We start from the raw sequence: 26,877 nt of genomic DNA on the forward strand, positions 1-26,877 counted from the left end.
ATAATGACCACGTCCCATCAATGCATTAAAAGAAACTACTTTTGTATCTATCTTTAGTTAGTTGATTAATTACTTTGGTCATTATTGAAAATTTGAGTTTCTTTGAATATTACTGCAAAGTATTTTGTTGGCATACATTAAGTGGCATCTGCACAATGATGCAGCAAGAATGTCTCATGAACAAGGAGACCCAAAAGCTCTTACGACATTCATGCAGCTAAGCATTCATAATTTCCCTGTGGATTAAATTAACAGATCAAGTTATGAGTAGTAATTAAGTTCTAAATAAAGGTGCTTTAATAAAAACATTGTTAGAAGTTTATTGTAACTTGCAGTTTTGCTTTGGCAGATCCAAAGAGAATGAATAGGTCTCTGGTGTGTCAGTTGTTTTGAAGTTAAATTGTTCTGGGTTCAAATCCTACTCCAAAGACTCGAGTATAGTTTGAGCTGTGCCGCACTTTAGATGGGGTCCAGTTCTTAAAGGTGGACTTAAAAGATCCTATGACACTATTTTGGAGCAGGGGGTTATCTCTATTATACTGGCCAATATTGAACACTTAGCCAAGTTTATTACAAACAGTTTAACTGTTCATACTCACACTGCGGTGTGCAAATTGGCTGTTGCGTCTCCTATGTAACTACAGTGACTGCAATTCCAACAGACTTGACTGGTTGTAAAATATTTTGGCATCTTTTGGAAGAGACGAGACAAAAACATAGAACACAGAAGTGTAGTAAATGGGAGTAGGAGTAGACCATTTGGCCCCTTTGAGCCAACTGCATTATTCAGTACAATCATAGCTAATCCTTTGTCTCAGTATCATATTCCTGTTCTCTCCCCCATACAAGCACCACAAAGATGTAAATATCCCTTTTCTGGTTGTGGGTTTTAATGACCTGAGCCAGCATTTTGATTTTGAAGTTAATTTTTGTTTGAGTCATTCTTTTAAAATAATATGTGACAGTACTCTGACATGTATTCAACAGATGAAAGACACATTGCTGAAATCATACAATACCACGGCGTTCCAGATAAAACTACTGGATGTTTGTTGGAATGGGATTCTATGGGTACAAGTCCATCTACGAATCGAGCTGAAATTATTCAGCAAAATGTACAGGTTGAGTCTGAAGGTAACCAGATAACTGAAAAAATACTTTAAGCTGCTACAGTGTTGACCGTGATCACCAGTACTGTGTGTTGTATCCACAGTTTTTTCTGATAATTTGTAAATGCCATTTTTGTATTGTGTTATGAAATGTGGAGAACATGGAAGTTTATTCAGGCAAGTAGATGCAGGCATAGGATTTTAAAAGGATGAATTCCTTGATGTCATGATTCCAATAGGGAGGTGCATTTGAAAGGAGTGTGATTCAGAGTTGGTGCCACTGTAGTCAATGCAATCAGCTCTCTCAGCTGTGAAACCTGTACAGGACTGCGCTCATTTGATTTGCTTCTTACCTCACCAACTTCTGTCAAACCATTTCTACCAGTGGCTTCTCTTCCTCCCAAATCTCAAACCATGACTGCCTCTGACTCCACCTTTGGTTTCCGTTTCCTGTTCCTCTTCCATTGTTTACAAACACCAGACAGCAAAGGTCCTCTTTCTGCAAGAAACTTGGAAGCTTATTTTTTTTCGGAATTCCTTGGAAATTTTGATTTAGCACTGCAGTTCATTAATTCATTAAGTGTAATTTGAGTTGGAGAATTCTAACCTTAAACACAAAATTGAGTTTTAAAAGTCATACAGCACAGAAATGAGCTCTTCAGCCCACCATGTTTCTGCTGCTCATCAAGTACCCATCTATATATCTCCCATTTACAGCACTTGGTCTGTAGCCTTCTATGCCCATAGTCTTCAAGTGCTCGTCTAGTTACTTATTAAATGATGTGAGAGGACCTTCCTCCACCACTTTCTCAGGCAGTGCATTCCAGATTCCATCTACCTTCTAGGTTAAAAAAAAATTCTTCCTCAGATCCCCTCTAACCCTCTTGCCCCTTACCCGAAAGATATAGAACATAGAATATTACAGCACAGTACAAGCCCTTCGGCCCCCGATGTTGTGCCGACATTTTATCCTATGTAACCCTTCCCTCCCTCATAGCTGTCCATTTCTCTATCATTCATGTGGCAAGTTCCACATTCACATGCCCTCTCATTTTCTCATCTATCACCCCACAAGCCCATGCATCTAGCATATCATTCTCCACAACTTCCGCCATCTCCGATGAGGCACATCTTTCCCCCTTCCTTCCCTCTCTGCTTTCCGCGGGGATTGCTCTCTCTGTGACTCCCTTGTGTGCTTGTCCCTCCCCACCGATCTCCCTCCAGGCGCTTATCCCTGCAACCACGCTAAGTGTTACACTTGCCCTTGTACCTCCTCCCTCACCTATACCTAAGTAGTCCTTCAAGGTGACTCAGTCCTTCACATGTGAATCCATCGGTGTCACTTATTGCATCCAGCGCTCCCAGTGCGGCCTCCTCTACATCAGTGAGACTTGACGCAGATTGGGGGATCACTTCATCAAGCACCTTTGCTCTGTCCACCGACCAGCCGGCATCTCCCGGTGGCCAGCCATTTTAATTTTCCACTTCCCATTCCCACACTGACATGTCTATCCATGGCCTCCTCTACTCTTAAAATGATGCTTCACGCAGATTGGAGGAACAGGACCTTGTATTCTGCCTTGGTAGTCTCCAACCTGACGGCATGAACATAGATTTCTCTAACTTCTGGTAACCCCTCCCCTCTGTCCCTTTTTTCCCCCTTATCCCCCCTGGACCCCATCAACCCATCTTTCCCTTCTCCCATCCTCTCAATTTGCCCATCACCCACACATTCCTCCCACTGGTTCCCCTCCCCACCTCCTTCCCTTTTATTCCATGGTCCACTGCCCTCTACTATCGGATTCCGTCTTCTTAAGCCCTTTGTCACTTCCACCTATCATCTCTCAGCTTCTTGCATCATTCCCACTCTTCCCCCCCACCCCACCCCCACCTATCAGCCCCCCTTCACCTGGATCCACCTATCGCCTGCCCTCTCTTGCTCCATCCCTCCCCCCCCCCACCTTTTTATACTAGCTATCTCCCCTCTTTCTTTCCAGTCCAGTTGAAGGGTTGCAACCCGAAACGTCAACTGTCCATTTCCCTCCATAGATGCTGCCTGATCTGCTGAGTTCCTCCAGCTCCTCTGTGCGTGGCCCCCTCTAGTTTTAGATGTCTCAACTCTGGGGAGAAGTTTTCTGCTAATGCCTCTCATAATTTTGTATACCTGTGCTATGAACTGGTGATTTACTAGGTCTTCTTCAACTGACTTTGGAATAAGTGAACAATTCCAGTCGAGTTAGCAATCAATATAGGGACAAATGAAGATTAAGCTAATACGATGCTAATAATGGCTAAAGTTGGCATGTTTCCACTCAAGAGCTATGAGAAAGCATAGATAATATAAGCTTACCAGACTACGTAATTGAATCTATATTTTTCTGTTGTAACAGAGAGCTGGAGTTCCTCAGTGACGCCATCGGCTTGTCCAATTTTGATTGCAGAGAAGCCTAGAAGTGTGGCTAATGAGAGTGGCCAGCCGGGAATTATTCGTCAGTCTTCAGTAATTAGAGAGCTCCTCTGTACTAAGCCCCAGGCACAGCAGCAGTCTCCGAGTACAGACCTCAGCAGTGCACCTGCTCCAGGGAGCTGTCAAAAGCCACATGGATCAAGTGAAAGCAGACATCATGACAAAGGATCTGATTATCTCAGCAACGGAGAGAATAGGAATTGCAAAGAAGACTTGGGAAACATCGAAGGCATGCTTCCAACTCAGAGAGATTTGTTGCTGGATGAACTTGAACAGTTTAACCTGACTGATGCTGTGTCTGAAAGCTTTGCTTCTACAAAAGATGTGCAAAGTCATTCTGAAACTTCAAATGTCATCACACATGACTATAATAGAAGCTTGGATGCCCGCAGACCTGTGGATGTTAGAGATAGGACACTGGGGGAAGGAATTACTGGCTCCCATAGTGAAAATTGTGCTGATATTCAGCAAATCAGAGATGATATAGAAACACAACACAAGAGAACTATGGTGGAAAGATTTCTGGGAGAGCGGGTGAATTCAAGTGGTTCTGATCTTGAATATCCAGACCAATTGGAATGTTTGCCCCCTAGTTACAGCCGTAGAAACCCGATAAGACCTATCTGGAGTCAAAAGCATTTGTGGAAGCAGAGCATTCAGCAGGAGGAGGAAATTGAATCAGCGAATCACCATGATGACTTTGACACTGATTCTGAAAGATTCGATTGCAGCCGTGATCTCTCCAAAGAAACTCTCGCTTCCCATGAAGATTTTTCAGAAGGTACAGACAGTGAAATTCACACAAGGGCTAGAAGCTTCCTGGAAGATGAAGTGGTGCCCAGGGTTAGTCATAAAGCAAGTTGTCGGCCTGCGAAAAGGAAAGCAATAGCACGCAGAAAGAAAGCCCATTGCTCATCTGATATGGATTCAGAATGCGGAAGTTTCAGAGAGAACTGGGGAGCAATCGGTTGTCCTCTGCAGATGAGAAATGTTGAAGGGAATTATTTAGCTCACGACTTTGAAGAAAATGATGCCGGGGCGGAGATGAGTGACTCCAATGTCCATGTACCCGTGTTCATTAAAATTCCGGACAACTCGGGCAGACACAAAGTCTTACAAAACTTCAGCGTCACCACAGAAGTTCAACCAAAACCCACTAGGCCCTGTATGTGTGATAGGATCACAAGGACATTTTGTAACTTGGAAAGGAAAAGCTTCCATATGAGCGCACCTTTGCTTTTTCCAGAGTCTGACACAAGTTGCTGGAGCAACGGCAGTCCAATTCAGAACATTTTAGACCTTGAGTTTATCCATTTCTCTCGGAATGTTAACCGGTTGTTAACCAGATCCTGTGCTGCACCGTATGCAAGCATCTTCTCCATGAGACATGGGCGTGGAACAGCTTTGAGAAGGAATAGTGTCCAAATTGGGTCCAGTGAGAAGGCAGCACCACTGACTGTGACACTATCTCATCAAATAACTGACCAAAGTAGTGAGAGACACTTGTGTAATAAAACTCAGATATCGCAACTGACTAATAGAGAAGATTATACCAGGAATTGGAAGTGCGAACTGCAACACCTTCACAAACCTAAAAGCCATAAAAGATATTGCAAAAGACCGTGGAGTCGCCATGCTGATGAACAAATGAATAGAATGCCAAAGAAACAGTGGAGAGAAACTGGGGAGAGATGGTCTTTGTTGGTGGATCAGCAGGCAAATGTAGTGTGTGAGGAACGCAAAGAGCTTCAAGGTGAGAAGAGGAAAAGATGTGATTCCTTTCTGTCCCAAGTAACCAATGTCAGCAGTAACCTGCACCAGAGCTTAAACGAAGTTGTAAAGGAATCGTGGAAAGTCGGCTACAAATTTTATGTTTGTGAGACAAATTCTGATTCATTCTTGAAGGAAGTTAAGGTAATTATACTTTTTTTTAAGCATATTTAAATGAGTCTCAAACCTACACCAACTTCTTGGCAACTTCATCCATTATAAGTTACAAACATTTACAATGAAGGCTGGATGTGCAAACTTGGTACATTGCAAATTCATCCTCTTGCCACTAGAGGTGCTGCTATACCATCACCAGTGAGAGTGGAATTACACTGAAAGCCTTTCATTCTAAATGTGATTCTGGAAGTTACACAGCAAATGCGAATTTACCCTGACTTTAAAATGAGATCTGAATTGTGTGCAGTTATCCCTGATTCTATAACCTTGTCAAAGTCAAGTTTATTGTCATATGCACAAGTACATGTGTGCACAGGTGCAATGAAAAACTTACTTGCAGCAGTATCACAGGCACAGAGCATCATATAAGCAGCATTCACAAGAAAAACATAAATTAACCACAAATTATGCACTATTTTTACAAAAAAGAACACAATTAGAACAAAGTCCATTTTTAGAACTAAGAACACAATTAGAACAAATTAGAACAAAATTAGGTCATAGTGTTGCTGAACTATAGTGATTAGGGTTTTGCCGGTTGGATCAAGAACCAAATGGTTGAAGGGAAGTAGCTTCAATGCATCAATGCTTTTGGACTGCACCCACAGGACTGGAGGAGGCAAGCTTCAATATATTAAGAAATCTTAACCTTAGGTGCACTTCCTGGCAGAATCCTGTTGCCTGTCGCTTTAATTCTCCATCCCCCACCCACAATGACCTATCTGTCTGTTGCATCCTGCACTGATATAACAAGTTTGAGAATCAACACTTTACTTTCCATTTGAGCACGTTACAGCTTTCCGGATCCAGATTTGATTTCTCCAACTTCAGGCAACTTGCTTTCTCTGTCTGTATCAGAACTGGCCATTTCTGCCGTAGGCCATCCATCTGTGATGTTGGCTCGGTTTTTCTCTCTCCGTTAGTACAGCCTGACCTGCTGGGCATGGCCCTGCTATTAGCAGCACACGACACAGACAAAGGATAATCACCATCTGACTCACTTGACCTGACTTCACACTATCTCCAATATTCCCTTTGTCCTACCCATCTCTTCCCACACCTTTCCTGCAACTTAAAACTAACTTGTTTTTCTCTCTCTCCCATTTCTGATGAAGGGTCTTCAACCTGAGATGTTAATCCTGCTTATCTTTCCACAGATGCTGTCTGACCTGATAAGTGTTTCCAGCATTTTTTATATTTGTTTCAGATTTCTAGCATCTATATTTTTATTGATTTTCATTAAGAGAGAAAAGGTTCCGTTTAAACGACTTGCATCTTTTACAAGGTTCAGACAATCCAAGGACAGTGATTTACTTCAAGTGTACACAATGTTGTTCTGTAAACAATCGTGGAAGTACAGTTAACTCATGGTTGGACCCCACGGTCAATTGGATGGGGTTACTGGGAGAGGGATTCCAGGATTTGTGGAAATCCTGAGGGGCAACTTTTTCACTCAGGGTGGTCAGTGTATGGAACGAGCTGCCAGAGGAAGTGGTTGAAGCAGGTACATTAACAACATTTAAAAGGCACTTGGATAGGAAAGGTTTAGACGGATATGGGCTAAATGCGGGCACGGTAGCGTGTGGGCGGCACGGTAGCGTAGCAGTTAGCGCAACGCTGTTGCAGCGCCAACGATCGGGGTTCAATTCCCATCGCTGTCTGTAAGGAGTTTGTACGTTCTCCCATGTCTGCGTGGGTTTCATCCGGGTGCTCCAGTTTCCTCCCACATTGCAAAGACGTACGGGTAGGTTAATTTGGGTTTAAAAAGGGCGGCGCAGACTCGTTGGGCTGGAAGGTCCTGTTACCATGCTGTAAATAAAATTTAAAAAAAATTTTTTTTTAAATGGGACTAGCTTAGATGGGAATCTTGGTCAGCATGTACCATTTGGGCCGAAAGGCCTGTTTCTGTGCTTTATGACAAAGGGGTTCCAGCACCCCTTTGGATAAGTCCTTCGGGATCCTTGATAGGTTTCATTGTTATGTCTCTCTTCTCCAGTTATATACAACTCTCGCTCAGATATTTTAGCTCAGGCCATGGGTAGGTCTCCCAGTAACTAGCCAATTTTGTTTTTCAAATTTAGTCAAGATTAAGAACTTCAGTGCACGTAAACCATCTTTCAGTGATTGAGTATTAGCTCAGAGAACACACTTTGAATTTTTACACAATATGTACTTATTGGCGATCACAAACATCCATGTGTGTAGGTTGCTGCAACAATATTGGTGATGTGTTGGCATCACCAACATCGTGTGAAAGGACTGAGAGGAGTAAAGGGAAATAAAATACAGGTTCTTCTAGTTACCTGTATATGAAATCTAATCGTTAGACAGTGCTCAAGGATGTTCTGAAAAAATCCATTAAGGATGGTGTTTATTTTTAGAGGCTTGTATTCCTGCTTTAATGTTAGACTCCCCTCGGTCAGAAAGCCGGACACGTTTCCTTTCTGTCCACCATTCACCTTGCCAGTGTGATCTGGGAATCCCTTGGGTACATGTGCCTGTCTCAGGAATGAAATCTTGAAGGGAGGCTAGGCTGAGGAAGGCCATTCAAAGAACTGGCAAGATCATCATGCCTCTAAGAGCTCTTTGAAACTGCACTCGATGCCAGCAAAAGTCCTGCCCACCCAGGTCTGACCACAGGTGGGGCCCTGGCCCCAGGGATCAAGCAGATAGCTGAGGAAGTTCTGCTTCCTAACACACAGTGAAATGCATCTTTTGCATAGTGTTCTGGGAGCAGCCTGCAAGTGTTGTCACACTTCTGGCACCAATGTAGCATGCCCACAACTTTCTAACCTGTACATCTGTTTCGATGTACATGTGACTAGTAAAGATATCTTATAGTCTGTGGCCACAGGGTACACAGTCATCCAGATAAACTGGGCAATGATGCCACTGGTCGCTCCTTCTACAGAGTTGTGGCTGATTCCCGTGGAACAGAGAAGTTTCCCTTTAGACAAGAAAAATCCTGTACAACACAGGATGTTGTGTGTATGTGAGAAATCAATCTCTGTTCGATCTATCAGGTTCAGGAGCTGCCAGTGGGACCTACTGATTTGCAAACAGCCTATCCCATAGCTGATGTGTGTGTAAGTTCTGAGGGTGGGTTTGAACCCATGCTTAAAGACAAAAGAGACTGCAGGTGCTGGAATCTGAAACAAACACCAGAACGCTGGAAGAACTCAGCAGGCCAAGCATCATCTGTAGAAACAAAAAATGTACATCAACATTTTGGGTCGAGACCCTGCAATAGAACCCATGGTTATCTGACTGTTTGGCAAGAAAGCTAAGCCGTTCTGATGCTTTCAAAATCTGCAAGCTCCATCCAATATCCCCACACTGGATTGAGGGGATATCTCCTTTACTCACAGCCTACAATGGAGAGAAACCTTCAAGTTCCAGACAGCTCCTCTTTTGTGCTCAAGCAAATCAGTAGATTCCTTACGCAGAAAGAAAAGTATATTGTTTCAAAAAATATATATAAAAATATGATATAAATATCAGGAAAAAGACAAATGCAATCTCAGCCCAATTAACTTTGCAAAGTCGCATTGGTAACATTTTAGAAGCTGCTGATCAAGTTGGTGGGGCAGTTCCCTGAGCAAGTTGAATCGACAGCCTGTGATTATGGAAGGATGACTTATCAGCCCATATCCCAGGTACCTCTGTCACCGTCCCACGGTATGTTGTCCACTAACCAGTGTTAGGGCCGTCAGAGGAGGGAGCACGATTCATTGTGACTTATTTAGGTCATCAATCTCCATCATACACAGCAACGTGGCTTTCTGATGGGGCTTCGATTGCATTTGTTTGCCTGGTCCATTTATCCTCCAGGCTCTTCCTCTGAGGGCCACCCTCAGTTTTGACTCAAACAGTATGTGAGGTGTGTTTTGAACAACTTCTATTTTCAAATGAATAAGCACTTCAAGAGATATAGTAGATTGATCAGTGCAGAAGTGTATCATTTGTTTGGTAATTCACAGAGAATTGTACAGCATTGATTGAGAAGGGGAGGTCAAGTCTGAGTAAATCTTAGAGGAAACCCAATAGAAGTGGACTGGGGATCTTTATAGAGACACAAGAGATTCTGCAAGTGCTGGAAATCTGGAGCAACATGCAGAAAACGCCAGAGGAACTCAGCAGGTCAGGCAGCATCTATGGAGGGAAATGAACAGTCAACATTTCGGGCCGAGACCCATCATCAGGACTTCATTTCCCTCCATAGATGCTGCCTGATGCACTGAGTTCCTCCGGCATCTTGAATGTGTTGGGAATCTTCATGGACTTGGACTTGTAAAAGGCATTTCATTTTGATAAAGTCTCCCAAGTTAGTTAAACCTAAAGTTAGTGGGCAGAAAGCAAAGTAGAGGAAGTTCTGGGAGTTAGACCCATGTTTCCAAGTCATGATGTGCAACTTGAAGGGGAACCTGTGAGTGGTGGTGTTCCATGTCCCTGAAGGAATCTTCATGATGGGAGAGGTCACAGGTTTGGGAGTATCTTAGGTGAGTAATTGCAGTGGATGGTATACACTACAGCCAACTGTGTGCTGGTGGAGGAAGGAATGAATGTTTAGCGACGTGAGTGGGGTGCCAAACGAGCAGGCTGCGTACTCCTGGATATTGTTAAGCTTCTTGTGTGCTAGTGGTCCTGCACTCATCCAGTCAAGTGGAGAGTGTTTTGTCATATTCCGGATTTGTACCTTGTAGATGGTGGGATGGCTCTGTGGTGTCAGGAGGAGAGCCACTCACCATAATACCAAGTCTCTGGCCTGCTCTCGTAGCCATATTACTCAACTGGACCAGCCACACAAATCTAAACATTAGAGCCAGTCCTTTCACGAATGAAGATGGGGAAAAACTACCGCACTGTGAGTGGTGGAAATTTGGACTTCTGGTAGAGATGGCAGAGGGTGCAAAGCTAATTGTTAATTTTAAATGTAAGACTGATAGATTTTTAACAGTAGATAATATGTGTAAAGGCAGATATGTGGAGTTAGTTTATGGATTAGAACTCATTGAATGGTGGGGCAGGCTTAAAGCAATAAATGACCTACTCCTGTTCCTAATGAAAGTTGCCAGTCGTTGGGACTTTACCTTAAGCATGGAACATTCGCACTTGGTTCTGTGGGTTTACAGGAACAGTCTTCTCATCGTTCTTTCCTGAAGAGTAATTTTGTTTGAATTTTTCTATAAGAATAATCATTCCAGTGATCATGAAACAAAAACCAAAGTTGCTTAAATTTCTCAAATGGAAAACAATACAGTACAGTGTGATGATGCTATTAATTTTATTAATTTAGTCTTCGGTTGCTTGGTGGGAGAAAAATGAATTATCCATGTGCTGGAAGTAAGCAGTTCCAGGAAAGAATGAATGTGTTTTGAATGAACACATTTCAAATTAAGCAACTCTGAATAAAGCATTCTTGAATTTGTTGATTATATTAAAATAATCTACTGCCAAAAATGTTGGAATTCACAAAGGAATAGCATTGATAATTTGCATTAAAGTCTATGACCACATTAATTTAGAAAAGAATATTTAGAAAAGAATAGGCTTGTGTGCTCAATGGTCTTTTCTCGTTGATGTTTCTCGCTGCTGCCAAAGTAATCGGTGTGACTGACCGTTGATTTAGTTCGAACAATTGGTGTTGATAAACAACCTTGAGTGATGAACCAGAGGATGGTCACAGAGAGAGAGATGTTGATTCCACCCTTCGTGTTCCAGCTGGCTCTCTCTGTTTCCCATAACCCCACAATTCCCTTTCTGCTCAAGTGCTGTCCAGTATTGAAAGCCAAGATTGGATAACGGGCAATGCATTCCAAATGCTAACCAGTCATGGCATTTATTTTACAAAATAATGACACCTTTGGTTCTTTTGCCAATTATCTAAACTCTATGTACTCTGGTTCTGTGATGTCCGGACCTCCCATATCAGACACCCACATAACAACTTCTCTCAAACTTCTTTAATCTGAAACATCTACTTAGAGGTTTCATTGCCGTACAGAGAATAAATATCAAGATATAGAGGCAGGCACGGTAGCGTAGTGGTTAGCGTAAAGCTATTACAGCGCCAGCGACCCGGGTTCAATTCTGGCTGCTATCTGTAAGCAGTTTGTATGTTCTCCCCGTGTCTGCGTGGGTTTCCTCCGGGTGCTCCGGTTTCCTCCCACATTCCAAAGACGTACGGGTTAGGAAGTTGTGGGCGTGCTATGTTGGCACCAGAAGCATGGCGACACTTGCAGGCTGCCCCCAGAACACAGTGAAATGCATCTTTTGCATAGAGTGTGTTTTGATATACATGTGACTAATAAAGATGTCTTATCTTATACACAGGTCATCAGCTGTGCCTTTACTCCATTACTTCTTGACTTTGTACAAACACCCATAAGTCCCCTTAAAGTCCATATCATGGTTTATTGATTTAATAACTCCTCCTCTGTTTCAGGAATTTCTAAAGAAAGAAGGTCACGTGGAAATTAGCCAATCGGATCTTTCCATGATACAGCTGCACCATTCTGGCAAAGTGCTTGTGGTTATCCGGAATGAAGACATTGCAACGCAGTTGCATCAGGTGAGGAACCGACATTACCAAGGTGGTGTTTCTCAACTCAACATGACTGTGCTGGCTCTCTTAATTGCTCCACTTTTTTCCCATAGCCCTGCAAATTGGTTCCATTCGCAATACATCTCTGAATCTTTTAGCTTCAAGTCCACTTCCAACCAGCAGTGCACTGTGGAGCAAACCGATTATCATTCTCTCTCCTCTGGTTCTTTTTGCCACTCTTCATAAATATGTGACAAGTAGTTAATTACTAAAGGACTGTATCATGTGTCATGGGTAATGTTTGTAGAAGTGGAATACATTGTTTTAGGTGCTATTGTGCCAAGCTTATACCTTGTGGTGACACGGCATCCACATTCTTGAACCTGGAGCATAATGGATGGCCAAGTGTGCAAAGTACAGATCATTGTCAACTTGACAGGAAAGCCAAGGGTACAAGGTTGGTCACAGCAATTGCTTCAGCGGGGAAAAGAGGGGGGGGAGGGCAACTTGTCTTTTATTTTTACAATAATTGTTCAGATCACTGGAAAAGAGAAGGAACATTGTACAAAGATCTGTCTTAGAGCCCATGGTGTTGGAGGCAAAGTACCAGCATGGATAGAAGACTGGCTGACTGGCAGAAGTCAGAGAGTGGGGATAAAGGGGTCCTTCTCAGGATGGCTGCCGGTGGCTAGTGGTGTTCCGCAGGGGTCAGTGTGGCCATCAGTTCCTTCATGCAGATCATCAATGTATAATTCACGTTATACATTAATGATCTGCATGAAGGAACTGATGGCGTTGTGGCCAGGTTTGTAGATGATACCAAGATAAGTGGAGGGATAGGTAATGTCGTGGAGGCAGAGAGTCTGCAGAAGGACTTGGACAGGTTGGAAGAGTGGGCAAAGGAGTGACAGATGGAATACAGAGTAGGGAAGTGTGGGGTCGTGCACTTTGTTAGGAAGAGTAAAGCTTTAGACTACTTTCTATTTGGGGAGTGAATTTAGAAATCGGAGGTGCAGTGGGACTTAGGAGTCCTAGTGCAGGATTTCCTAAAGGTTAACTTGCAGGTTGAGTCAGTAGTAAGGAAGGCAAATGCAATTCATTTCAAGAGGACTAGAATATAAAAGCAAGGATGTAATGCTGAGGCTTTATAAGGCATTGGTCAAACCACATTTGGAGTATTGTGAGCAGTTTTGGGCCCCATATCTACTGCTGAATATTGAAAGGCCTGGATAGAGTGGATACGTTAAAGACATGTTGGTTGGGAGGTTAATTGGGAGTCCTAGTGCAGGATTCCCTTAAGGTTAACTTGCAGGTTGAGTCAGTAGTAAGGAAGGCAAATACAATGTTCACATTCATTTTGAGAGGACTAGAATATAAAAGCTATGATGTACTGCCAAGGCTTTATAAGGCATTGGTCAGACCACATTTGAAATATTGTGAGCAATTTTGGGCTCCGTATGTAAGGAAGGATGTGCTGGGCCCTGGAGAGGGTCCAGAGGAGGTTCACAAGAATGATCCCAGGAATGAAAGGATTAATGTATGAGAAGTGTTTGATGTCTCTGGACCTGTGCTCGATGGTCTTCAGAAGGATGAGGGAGGATCTCATTGAAACCTACCAGATACTGAAAGGCCTGGATAGAGTGGATGTGGAGAGGATGTTTCCTTTAGTAGGAGAGTCTAGGATCTGAGGGCAGAGTCTCTGAATAAAGGGACGTCCCTTTAAAACTGAGAAGAGGAGGAACTTCTTCAGCTAGAGGGTGGTGATTGGGGTGTGGAATTCATTGCCACAGAGGGCTGTGTAAACCAAATCATTGGGTGTATTTAAGGCAGAGATTCATAGGTTCTTGAGTTATAAAGGGGTTAAGGGTTACGAGGAGAAGATGGGAGAATGGGGTTGAAAAAAACATCAGCCATGATGGAGTGGCAAAGAAGACTTGATGGGCCAAATGGCCTAACTCTGCTCCTATATTTTGTGGTCTAATTAAGCAAACAAATCGCTTGTATTCAAAGGGAAAACCATAAATCCACAGCAGGAAGTAAAGGAACGGAATTTTGAACATTAAAACAGATGCAAATGCTAGGACATCTTGGAATATTATAAAGTCAAACAGAGGGAAAGAGGTCACTTAAGTTTTTTTCTAAAGTTTCTGTGGTCTTTCTGCACCAATAATTTGCAAACATTTTTATTGCCTTTTGTCTGTTGGTTAATCTATTGTTTTGCTTATTACTGTGATGGTTCTATAGCAAAACTTCAGTATTGTCAGTCGCATGCTATCCACGAGCAATGTTATTGGCAAGATTAATTGGTGTGGATTTAACAGGCTCATGCATAAACATAAGGGGATATGAGAGAGAATTTTGGGCAAACTGGTGGTTCTTCTGGTATCTGGTATCTTTTCATCCGAGGGAAAATCTGAAATGACGGGTGAATCTTCCTCTTTATAAGTGTGCCTATTGTAGGATTCAGTCTTGGTATATGGAACAATTTTAACTAAACTCATTGGGCAGGAAACCCAAGAGATTGGATAGAATGGCGGTTTTGCACCACACCCAACAATTTTCTGCACTGGCTTTAATGGGGTATAAGACACGCATTGTGTCAAATCTTGTCTGCTCTGTTGGGTGCACTAATTTAAAATTACCTCCTGCCAGTCTCTCCTTCAAAATTAACAACAGGTTTGACTAACTTTACCCTCTTTCTTTTTAGTTATAACATTTTACCACAGGCATTGAAATCATATGTTTGTCACCCTCTCCCAGATTCCTTACTTAGCAATGCTGAAGCGGATGCAATGCGTTCAGTTCGCTGGAGTGGACAGTCCAAGGGACATAGAAGACCAGACCTTTCAAGAGTTGTTTAGCTCAGGAGGCTTTATTGTCTCTGATGGGACTGTGTTGGACAAAGTGACTCCTGGTAGGTGTACTGCTTTTCAACTTGAATAACTTAAGCCAAAGTATATTTCTCATTGTGTTTATACTCTGCTGATATATAAAAAAATCTGAATAATATCGCATTATTATTGCTGATTTATGCTATTCCATAATTAGAGAATCTGTCAAATTAAACTTGTACTTTAACATTCACGATATATGTGTGTGGCACTGACGAATAACATAATAGAAATAGTTCAATATCTTGAAAGGAGAGAGAGAAAATTTGAATCCTGTCTGTAGATTAATTTAGACACATAGCTATCTCTTGCAATTCCTGAAAGGAAACTTAATGATTTGCAACTCAACAAATGCACTCTACATAATTGTTTTGGTAAAAAGGCAGTGGGAAGGAATAAAGTCCAGTATTGAAAGTTTCCTTGAGAATAGGTACTTCCAGTGGCAAAAGTCAAAGCAATACAAACTCCCAGCCCATATAGCTACTAGAATGTAACACTGAGCCTCAGCAGTAGCTGTGGGAATGAGAGAGGTGTAGTGGTTAACTTACTACACCAGCACCTGGAGTTCTGGGCCATTGATCCACAACTTTGAGTTTGAATCCCGTCAGGAAAGGTGGCGAAGTTAAATTCAAGTAATTAGATAAATCTGAAATTTAGGACAAAAAGAGAGCTGGTCTCAGTAACGGCACAAGAGTACAGCATTGTCATTAAAAACCTTGGTTCATTAATGTCCTTCAAGGAAGGACCTTGATGTTAAGTAAAGAATCTCCTTGCACTGTACTGCTGCCACAAGAGAATAAATTTCACATCATATAAGACAGTGATAATAAACCTGATTCTGATGGACATCTGCCATCCTTACCCAGTGAGTCCTACGTGTGACTCCAGATCCAACAATGCAGTTGACTGTTAACTGCCTTCTCAGTTTTGGGGGGATTAGGGATGGACAATAAATGTTGACATTATCAGTGACATCCACATCCTGTGAATGTGCAAATTAAACGAAGTTGAATGCTGGCGATAATGGAGTGATGAAAATAGGGATGTACGTCAGAGAGTCGTAGACTCGTGCAGCACAGAATTAGGCCCTTCAGCCCACCATGTCCATGCCGCCCACTGTACTGACCTGCACTGGTTCCATTTACCTGCATTAGGGCTGTACCCTTCTGTGCGTGGCGATTAAAGTCCTTCTCTAGATGTCTCTTAAATATCATGGGAGTATCTGAGCCAAGAATTGGAGATCTTGAAGGATTGTTAGGCTGGAAGGTATCCTGAAATGTTAATTCAGCTCTTCGTTCAGCACTCAGTTTTCTTATTTGTGAATTCTGGTAATGGATTGACAGCATTTTAAGCAAAGAAAGATATGCATTTGAACAAAATAATGTTAAGCCATATGGCAGCTTCACCTTGAAAAGAACTCCTAATATGAGAGGCTAAGTCTGTTTTCCCTGGAGCAGAGGAGGTTATTGGTATTGGTTTACTATTGTCAGGTGTACTGAGATACAGCGAAAAGCACTTGTTTTGTGTGCCGTTCAGACAGATCATGCCGTACATAATTACATTGAAGTAGTAAAAAGAAAACAATGTAGAATAAAGTGTTGCACTTACAGAGGAAAGTGCAGTGCAAGTAGACACATAAAGTGCAAGGGCCACAACGAGGTAGTTCGGGAGATCAAGAGTTCATCTTTTAGTGTGTGAGAGGTCTGATCACAGCGGGATAGAAGCTGTCCTCGAGCCTGGTGGTTCATGTATCTTAAGAGGGGACATGATTGAAGTATACAAGTTCATAAGGGATAGCGATAGGATAAACTGTAAGAATCCTTTCCCTTAGAGTGAAATCGGCATGGACATAGTGGACCGAATGGCCTGTTTCCCTGCTGTATGACTCTCACCGCACCCTCGGACAACTTGCTTTCTCCTTTCTGTGGAGCACAGTTCCATGTCTGTGAGTGAGTGTTGGCAGCAGGTGGTGCATGGCAATGCACCCCCTCACTTCCTCCAGCATGGAGCCTGGGCCCAGTGAAGGGTTGTCCACAGTAGTAACTGAAACAAATGGCAAGGCAACTCGGCAGCACATTTAGAACATAGGACATAGTTTATTTGAAAGTTTTACAGTGAAGGTTCTTCTCATTTATTTTGCATAATCAGAACACCTGCAGCAGATTTCTGACCTGCTGGAGAAGCTTGGTTCTGAGTCTAGATGGAAGTGGATGGTTCATTTCAAAGAACTCAAAAAGCTGAAGGAGATGGCAAGGTAAGTTTGTATGTTTTGTCAGCTGCTGAAGCTTTGCTTACTGCGGCGTTGCACTGCTGACATCAGTCTGAGGATTTGGTTACTGAGGATGGTGATCCCGTTGCCGTGAAGATAGGAACAAATTGCAAAATGTTGATCTTACCAGCTGCAAAGTGGGTGGTCCTGTTGATGATTACAAATCCTTCTGAGTGCTTCTTGTCATTTTTTTTTAAGTCCGTGGAAGTCAAAGGTACATTTTTAAAACAAAAATCATTGTTCTTGTGAACACACTGAAGTTATAAATGGAGGATGTATTATGCCTGACAGAATGAGCGTATAATCTCACAAGTAAATTCATTGCATCTCATAGAGGCGTAGAATTCTACAACATGGAAACAGGCCCTCCTGCCAAACTCATTCATGCCAACCAAGATGTCTTCCTGAGCTAGTCCCATTTGCCTGTTTGTCCCATATCCCTCCAAACCTTTCCCCTTTCCTATCCATGAACCTGTCCAAATGTCTCTTAAACATTGTAATTGTGCCTGCCTCTACCAGTTCCATATGCCCAAACACCCTCTGTGTGGGGGAAAAACTTGTGCCTTTGGTTCCCTTTAAATCCTTTAAACCTCTGCCCTCCAGTTTTAGACTCCCCCACCCTGGGAAAAAGACTGTGACCATCCAACTTATCGATGCCCCTCATGATTTTATAAACCTCCATGTGGTCACCTCTCAGCCTCCTTTGCTCCAGGGAAAAAAGTCCCAGCCTGTCCAGTCTCTCCTCGTATCTCAAACCCTCCAGTCCGGGCAACATCCTTGTGTGCACCTTTTTCTGCACCCTCTCTAGCTTAATCACATCCTTTAGATTCCAGGTGCAGTCTCCCATGCAGCTGTAATATGATGTCCTAGCTCTTGTACTTAACACCCCGTTCAACGAAGGCAAGCGTGCCAAACGCCACCTTCACCACCCTGTCTGCCTGTGTCACCACTTTCAGGGAACTATGTACTTGTATCCCCAGGTCTCTCTGTTCTACAACACTCCCTGGGGCCCTGTTATTTACTGTGTAAGTCCTAAACTGACTTAACTTCCCAAAATGCTGGTTTAACTGCTCACTTCACACTTGTTGGAGTTAAATTCCATCTGCCATTTCTTTGCCTGCTTTCCCTGTTGATCTAGATCCTGTTATAACCTTAAACAACCTTCTTCAATGTCCACTGTACCACCAATTATCGGCAAACCTACTAATCTCACACTGATGTGGCTTATATTTCCATATAATGTAGATGGAAGCCACTGAGTCTATCCCATTTCCCCACTAATTTTCCCCATTGCCTATTCTCTTCACACTCCCATCAACTAACCCCCCCCCCCCCCCCCCCCACCCAAGGTTCTAGCATTCACCTACACACCAGGGGCAATTTACAGCAGACAATTAATATACTAACCTCCAGATCTTTGGGATGTGGGAGGAAACCGGAGCACCTCGGTTAACTCTACACTGTCACAGGGAAAATGTGCAAACTCTGCACAGACAGCACCGGAGGTCGGGATTGAACCCAGGTCACTGCAGCTGTGAGGTAGCGGCTCTACCAGCTGCACCACTGCACCTCTTGATGTAGATGTTAATAAGGATATAAACTGTATCCTGTGACTGCAAATTCTATATTGACACAATTTCTTTGATTACATAGAATTCAAGTTTCAACAATCTTCACAGCTGTATTTTATTTATTTTGGAGTTGTCCCCTGTTGGGACTGTGACATTATATAATCCATTGGTACAGGGAGGACAGTGCTGCCAGGAGGAAGATTTCCTTACTGAATCAGAAGATTGAAGCAAATATTGTAGAAGTTCTCCCTTTCCACGGGTGTGATTCGAAGTTCCAGGTGAAGCCCGACTACCTCAGTTGCCTCATAAAACTGCAGGTTCAGAGAATAAGCTCCAGGTTCGCCGTGCTTCTCTCAGGTAAGATGTTGGCTAGGGAATTGGAAATTTTGAGGCGATAAATTTGAAGTGGCGTGGACAGTGGCATTTAAGAGAAAGTACTGTCGTGGAGTCATAGAGCTGTACAACACAGAACTCATTCATGCTGGATGTGATGCCTGTCTATGCTAATCCCATTTGCCCGCATTTGATATTGGTTTATTATTGTCACTTGTACCGAGGTACAGTGAAAAACTTGTCTTGCATACTGATCATACAGATCAATTCATTACACAGTGCAGTTACATTGACTTCCTATCCCTATGACTCCTTACCTGTCCAAATGTCTTTTTAAATGCTGTAATTGTATCTGCTTCTACCTCTTCATCTGGCAGCTCATCCTCTATAACCACCACCCTCTGCGTGGAAGAACTTGCCCCTCAGATCTCCTTTAAATTTCTCCCTTCTCCTCCTAAACCTCTGCCCTCTAGTTTTAGACTCCCCCACCCTAGGAAAAGGACGACCTACCCTATCTATGTCCTCATAATTTTATAAACCTGCAAGGTCACCCCTCAAGCCTCCTAGACGAGGAAGCTGCTGTGGGAGGCGAGGGAAGAGATTGCAGAACCTCTGACAATGATCTTTGCATCATCGATGGAGACGGGAGAGGTTCCGGAAGATTGGAGGGTTGCGCATGTTGTTCCCTTATTCAAGAAAGGGAGTAGGGATAGCCCAGGGATTTATAGACCGGTGAGTCTCACCTCAGTGATTGGTAAGCTAATGGAAAAGATGAGAGGCAGGATTTATGAACATTTGGAGAGGTATAATATGATTAGGAATAGTCAGCATGGCTTTGTCAAGGACAGGTCCTGCCTTACGAGCCTGATTGAATTTTTTGAGGATGTGACTAAACACATCGATGAAGGGAGAGTAGTAGATGTAATGTATATGGATCTCAGCAAGGCATTTGATAACGTACCCCATGCAAGGCTTATTGAGAAAGTAAGGAGGCATGGGATCCAAGGGGGCATTGCAGTGTGGATTCAGAACTGGCTGGCCCACAGAAGGCAAAGAGTGGTTGTTGAAGGGTCGTATTCTGCGTGGAGGTCGGTGACCAATGGTGTACCTCGGATCTGTACTGGGACCCTTGCTCTGTGATTTTTATAAGCGACCTGGGTGAGGAAGTGGAGGGGTGGGTTAGTAAGTTTGCGGATGACACAAAGGTTGGGGGTGTTGTGGATAGTTTGGAGGGCTGTCAGAGGTTACAGAGGGACATAGGTAGGATGCAAAGTTGGGCTGAGAAGTGACAGGTGCAGTTCAACCCAGATAAGTGTGAAGTAGTTCATTTTGGTAGGTCAAATATGACGGCAGAATATAGTCTTAGTGGTAGGACTCTTGGCAGTGTGGAGGATCAGAGGGATCTTGGGGTCCGAGTTCATAGGATGCTCAAGGCGGCTGTGCAGGTTGACTCTGTGGTTAAGAAGGCATATGGTGTATTGTCCTTCATCAATCGGGGAATTGAATTTAGGAGCCGAGAGGTATTGTTGCAGCTATATAAGTCCCTGGTCCGACCCCACTTGGAGTACTGTGCTCAGTTCTGGTTGCCTCACTACAGGAAGGATGCGGAAGCCATAGAAAGGGTGCAGAGGAGATTTACTAGGATGCTGCCTGGAATGCGGAGCATGCCTTATGAAAGTAGGTTGAGGGAACTCGGCCTTTTCTCCTTGGAGAGACAGAGGATGAAGGGGGACCTGATAGAGGTGTATAAGATGATGAGAGGTGTTGATCGGGTAGAGAGTCAGAGGCTTTTCCCCAGGGTTGAAATGGTGGCCACAACAGGACATAGGTTTAAGGTGCTGGGGAGTAGGTATAGAGGAGATGTCAGGGGTAAGTTTTTTACTCAGAGAGTGGTGAGTGCGTGGAATGGGCTGCCGGAAACGGCGGTGGAGGCGGATACGATAGTGTCTTTTAAGAGACTGTTAGATAGGTACATGGAGCTGAGAAAAATAGAGGGCTATGGGTAAGCCTAGTCATTTCTAGGGTAGGGACATGTTCGGCACAGCTTTGTGGGCCGAAGGGCCTGAATTGTGCTGTAGGTTTTCTATGTTCTTTTAACTGCGCCCTCCTGTTACGGTCAACAATATGAGAACAAAAGGTTTATCTTTCCGCTGTTTGTGGTATCTTGCTGTTCCATTGGTTACGGGCTATAATGTGACTGTGCATCAGGCAATGAAGTGATCAAAACGTTCTTAGTAAATTTCCTGAGGGTATAGTTAATCTCAATCTAATCTCAAAATTGAGATTGAAATTTTTTTGGTTGGAAGTAATATTAAGGATTATAGAAACCAGGCAAAAGTAGACTTAAAATATACAGAAGTTGTAACTTAACTCACAGGTGAAGCAACCTGCAGGAGCTGAACTGCCTGCTCCTGTTCCCACATCAATTTGTTTTTGGAATAATTTAAAATCCACCTCCATTAGTATGAGTGAACTCTCGCTCTCCCTGAGCATTGATCTATTATACGTAAATCTTTTGGAAGAAGTCCTCCTGAATTGCTAAATTGCAAACCTTCCAAATTTATGATAATTTGTTTTTTAATTACATTTCTCCTCCTTGGCAATTTTTCAGGTAAACCTGAGAACAGAGAAGTCTTCACCCAAAATGGAATCATCGTTATGGATGTAAATAATCTCACTAAGGAATTAAGAACCCTGACCACTTGTTTACAGAGTACCTTGGTCACAGAAAATGGTAAGACTTATTTATAGCTTTGTAGCGACTCACCATCCGAGCAAGCGAACCGGCTTGGCGGTCAGGTCACGCGTCGTCGGAGCGGCGAGGCCCAAAATGGCATTGGGCCTTCGTCTTCCCCGAGTGACGGGGAGAACCCGCGCCGCAGGAAAAATTTGATGATGGAGCACATACGTCATTTCCGTTTTTTGGGCGGGAACCGGGAACCGACTAGTGTTTTGCTTTCACGTTGCGGTAGCAGCCGCCACATTGGTGACCCCGACGGTCCAAACAGATCTTGGACCCGCACAATGGATGACAACGCAGCAGTCAACGCAGTGGCACTCAAGCTGCCCACCTTTTGGACGCTTCGGCCCAGCGTCTGGTTCAACCAGGCTGAAGCACAATTCCAACTTCGGCAGATCACCTCCGACTCCACAAAGTACTACCACGTGGTCAGCTCTCTGGACCAGGAGACAGCCGCCCAGGTCGGAGACTTCATCCAGTCTCCTCCGAAGGAGCATAAGTACCCGGCTTTCAAAGACCTTCTTATTCAGACCTACAGCCTCTCCTGTCGCGAGCGCGCCGCCCGCCTGCTTTATCTCGACGGCCTGGGGGACAGATCCTCATCGGCCCTAATGAATGAGGTGCTGGCCTTGGCTGAGGGACACAGGCCTTGCCTAATGTTCGAACAGGCCTTCCTCGAACAACTACCCGATGACATTCACCTGCTGTTGGCCGACGCCGATTTCAGCAACCCACGTGAGGTAGCTGCCCAGGCAGATGTCCTGTGGAAGGCCAAACGCGAGAGCGGGTCGTCCGTCGGCCAAATCGCCAGGCCGCGAGCCCAACGCCTACCTAAACCAGTCGCAGCAACCAAGCAACCACACCCCAGAAACACAGACGACGACACTGGCGACCAGCTGTGTTTCTACCATCAGAGGTGGGGTGCAGAGGCCCGTCGATGCCCCCCACTCTGCAAGTTTCAGGGAAACGCCAGGGCCAGTCGCCGCTGATGGCTACGACGGCTGACTGCCAACACAGCCTCCTTTTCGTTCAGGACAAGCAGTCCGGGCGTTGTTTTCTCGTCGATACTGGAGCAGAGGTCAGTATTTTGCCTCCGACCGGCCGCGACACTCGTAACAGGCAACAAGGTCCTGTACTCAATGCCGCAAACGGCACAATGATACGGACTTTCGGTAACCGTACAGTTCAATTACAATTCGGCGACTGCCGTTTTACCTGGAACTTTACCCTTGCCGCCATCGCCCGGCCGCTCCTGGGAGCCGATTTTCTTCGGGCCCACAGCCTGTTAGTCAACCTGCGAGGGAAGCGGCTGGTGCACTCCAGAACTTTCCAATCCTACCCCCTAGGAGAAGCCAGACTACCAGCCCCACGCCTGGACTCCGTTTCCCTGTCTGGCAACGAGTTCACCAAGCTCCTAGCTGAGTTCCCATCGGTTTTGGCACCTCAGTTTACAAATTTGATGCCCAAACACAGGGTGCAGCACCACATCATTACCATAGGGCCACCCCTTCATGCCCGAGCACGACGACTACCTCCAGACAAGCTCCGCCTGGCAAAGGAAGAGTTCCATCGCATGGAGGAGCTGGGGATCGTTCGCAGGTCAGACAGCCCCTGGGCCTCCCCCTGCACATGGTCCCGAAAGCCACCGGCGGGTGGAGGCCCTGCGACGACTACCACAGGCTGAATGATGCCACCACCCCGGACCGCTACCCCGTCCCTCACATCCAGGACTTCGCGGCAAACCTACACGGGGCCCACATCTTCTCCAAGGTGGAGCTTCTCCGGGGATACCACCAAATCCCGGTCCACCCTGACGATGTCCCCAAAACTGTGCTTATCACTCCATTCGGCCTCTTCGAATTCCTTCGAATGCCGTTCGGCCTTAAGAACGCCGCGCAGACTTTCCAGCGGCTGATGGACGCTGTAGGCCGAGACCTGGACTTCATGTTCATCTACTTAGATGACATACTAATTGCCAGCCGTGCCCGCCAAGAACACCTTTCCCACCTCTGCCAACTGTACTCCCATCTCCGTGATTTCGGCCTCACGATCAACCGGCCAAGTGCCAATTCAGACTTGACTCTTATCGATTTCCTCAGCCACAGAACCACCAGCGAAGGAGCAACACCCCTACCCCCTAAGGTAGACGCTATCCGCCATTTTGTCCGTCCCAACATGGTCAAAGGCCTGCAGGAATTCCTGGAGATGGTCAACTTTTACCATCGGTTCATCCCTGCAGCAGCCCGTATCATGCGCCCTTTGTTCGCGCTGACGGCTGGTGAGGGCAAGGACATCGCCTGGAACGACGAGGCTGCGGCTGCCTTCATTAAGGCCAAGGACGCCCTGGCAGACACCGCAATGCTGGTACACCCTAGGACAGACGTCCCAACTGCCCTCACGGTGGACGCATCCAACACTGCAGTTGGTGGAGTACTGGAACAACTAATAGAAGGCCATTGGCAACCCTTGGCATTTTTCAGCAGGCACTTTAGACCACCCGAACTGAAATACAGCGCTTTTGGTCGGGAACTTCTAGCGCTGTACCTGGCGGTCCGGCATTTCTGGTACTTTTTAGAAGGCAGGCCTTTCACCGCTTTCACTGACCATAAGCCTTTGTCCTTCGCCTTCTCCAAGGTCTCCGATCCCTGGTCAGCTCGTCAGCAGCGACATTTGTCCTACCTTTCGGAATTCACAACGGATATCCAACATGTCTCCGGAAAGGACAATGTCGTTGCTGACGCGCTTTCCAGACCGACCATCCACAGCCTGTCCCTGGCTGGTGACTACATTGCCCTGGCTGACACACAGCAAGCCGACGACGAGCTGCCCAGCTACAGAACCGCAGTCTCGGGCCTGCAGCTCCGAGATTTCTTAGTTGGTCTAGGTCAGCAGACCCTCCTTTGTGACATCGCAACAGGTCAACCCCGCCCTACAGTTCCTGCAGCCTGGCGGAAATGCGTTTTCGACTCGGTACACGGGTTGGCGCACCCGTCCATCAGATCAACTGTTCGACTGGTCGCCAGCAAGTTCGTCTGGCATGGCCTGCGCAAACAGGTCAGTGAGGGGGCCAGGACTTGTCCGCACTGCCAGACATCAAAAATCCAACGACACACCAAGGTGCCGCCACAGCAGTTCGAGCCTACCCGTAGAAGGTTCAACCACATCCACGTCGACCTCGTTGGTCCTCTGCCAGTTTCAAGAGAAGCCCAGTACCTCCTTACCATTGTGGACCGGTTCACAAGGTGGCCAGAGGCAACCCCTCTATCCGACATCACGACTGATTCCTGCGCCCGGGCGCTGCTCACAACTTGGATCTCACGTTTTGGTGTTCCGGCCCACATCACTTCAGACAGGGGCACCCAGTTTACCTCCAGCCTCTGGTCTGCATTAGCGAACATGCTAGGGACGCAGCTGCACACCACCACGGTCTACCACTCTCAATCAAACGGGTTGGTGGAACGTTTCCACCGCCATCTGAAATCAGCCCTGATGGCCTGCCTGAAAGGTCCTGACTGGGTCAGCAAACTGCCTTGGGTCCTGCTCGGCATACGCACTGCCCCCAAGGAAGATCTCCACGCTTCGTCAGCTGAACTCGTGTACGGTGTGCCCCTGGTCGTCCCAGGGGATTTCATACCTGCCCTTAGGGGCCAAGAGGAACCCACAGTAGTCCTGGAAAGACTGCGCGAGAGGCTCGGCAGCTTGGCACCGATTCCCACTTCGCGGCATGGTCAAGCCCCATCCTGTGAGCCCAAGGAACTACAAGACTGTAAGTTCGTTTTCGTTCGCATGGGCACACCCCGGACACCGTTGCAACAACCATGAGGGGCCGTTCCGGGTCATGAGGAATAATGGGTCCACCTTTATTTTGGACATTGGGGGCAAGGAAGAGGTTTTCACGACAGACCGCCTCAAACCGGCCCATTTAGATCTACAACTGGTTGAGGTCCCAACACTGCGACGCAGAGGCTGACCTCCTAAGCAATGGCTAGCACAGCCCGCGAACCTTGGGGACTGTATCGCTGGTTCTGGTGGGGGTTGGGTGTAGTTGTGTAGCGACTCACCGTCCGAGCAAGCGAACCGGCTTGGCGGTCGGATCGCGCATTGTAGGAGTGGCGAGGCCCAAGATGGCGGGCCTTCGTCTTCCCCGAGCGACGAGGAGAACCCGCACGTGGGAAAAGTTTGATGTAGCGCATACGTCATTTCCGTTTTCGGTGGGCGGGAACCGTTCCTCTTAAAAGGCCCGCGCAAGGTGGGAAAATAAATCAGTTTTTGTTCTGCAGCCCACCGACTAGTGTCTTGCTTTCACATCGCGGTAGCAGCCGCTACAGCTTGTTTATTTACTTTTTTTTGTTATAAATGTAGGGATAACCTAATAAGGAAGACAATAATCCAAAAATGACCAATGAGTAAATTAATTAAATTTAAATAATAGTAAATTAAACCAATGAGCCTGATGAAAGCTGATTGACCTGAAACGTTAACTGTTGCCCTCTCTGCAGATGCTGCTGACCTGCTTATTATTATCATTATTATTTTCTGTTTTCTCATGCATTTTGTTTTCAGATTTCCAGCACTTACAAACTTCTGCTTTTCATGGTAAAGCACACTGGAAATCTGAGAGTTCAGCAGTTCTGATACAGAAGGCAAAATATTTTATTCTAGACATCTGAAATATAGTCAGAAAGTAATGGAAATACTCAGTGTACCATACGCCTTCTTGATCATCCTGTCTACCTGTGTTGCCACTTTCAGGGAACTATATACTTGTACCCCTAGGTCACGTTGTTCTACAACACTGCCTAGGGCCCTGCCATTCACTGTGTATGTCCTGGCCTTGCTTAAGTTTCCAAAATGCAACACATTGCACTTGTCTGAGTTAAATTCCACTTTCTCAGCCAAATCATTTATATGACAAACAACAGGGGATCCAGCACATCACTGGTCACAGGCCTCCAATCTGAAAAACAACCCTTCCCTACCACTTTCTGCTCCTTCCAGTTTTGTAT

At 45.2% G+C, this 26,877-nt stretch overlaps 1 protein-coding gene across 4 annotated transcripts in view; it reads left to right on the forward strand.

Moving 5' to 3' along the window:
* LOC127580475 (protein TASOR 2-like) overlaps positions 1 to 26,877 on the forward strand; it is a 79,592-nt gene that overhangs the window by 50,150 nt on the left and 2,565 nt on the right. For 3 of the 4 annotated variants that reach the window (XM_052034006.1, XM_052034004.1, XM_052034005.1), the window contains exons 18-24: positions 988 to 1,134; positions 3,500 to 5,490; positions 11,969 to 12,094; positions 14,828 to 14,981; positions 17,107 to 17,212; positions 18,974 to 19,155; positions 21,743 to 21,865. In XM_052034006.1, the coding sequence (XP_051889966.1) occupies positions 988 to 1,134; positions 3,500 to 5,490; positions 11,969 to 12,094; positions 14,828 to 14,981; positions 17,107 to 17,212; positions 18,974 to 19,155; positions 21,743 to 21,865 (2,829 nt within the window). Of the gene's footprint in view, positions 1 to 987; positions 1,135 to 3,499; positions 5,491 to 11,968; positions 12,095 to 14,827; positions 14,982 to 17,106; positions 17,213 to 18,973; positions 19,156 to 21,742; positions 21,866 to 26,877 lie in introns of those variants that run through there. The other variant, XR_007957825.1, reaches the window with a different exon arrangement.

Source organism: Pristis pectinata, chromosome 19 (assembly GCF_009764475.1).
Source record: "Pristis pectinata isolate sPriPec2 chromosome 19, sPriPec2.1.pri, whole genome shotgun sequence".
NCBI lineage: Eukaryota > Metazoa > Chordata > Chondrichthyes > Rhinopristiformes > Pristidae > Pristis > Pristis pectinata.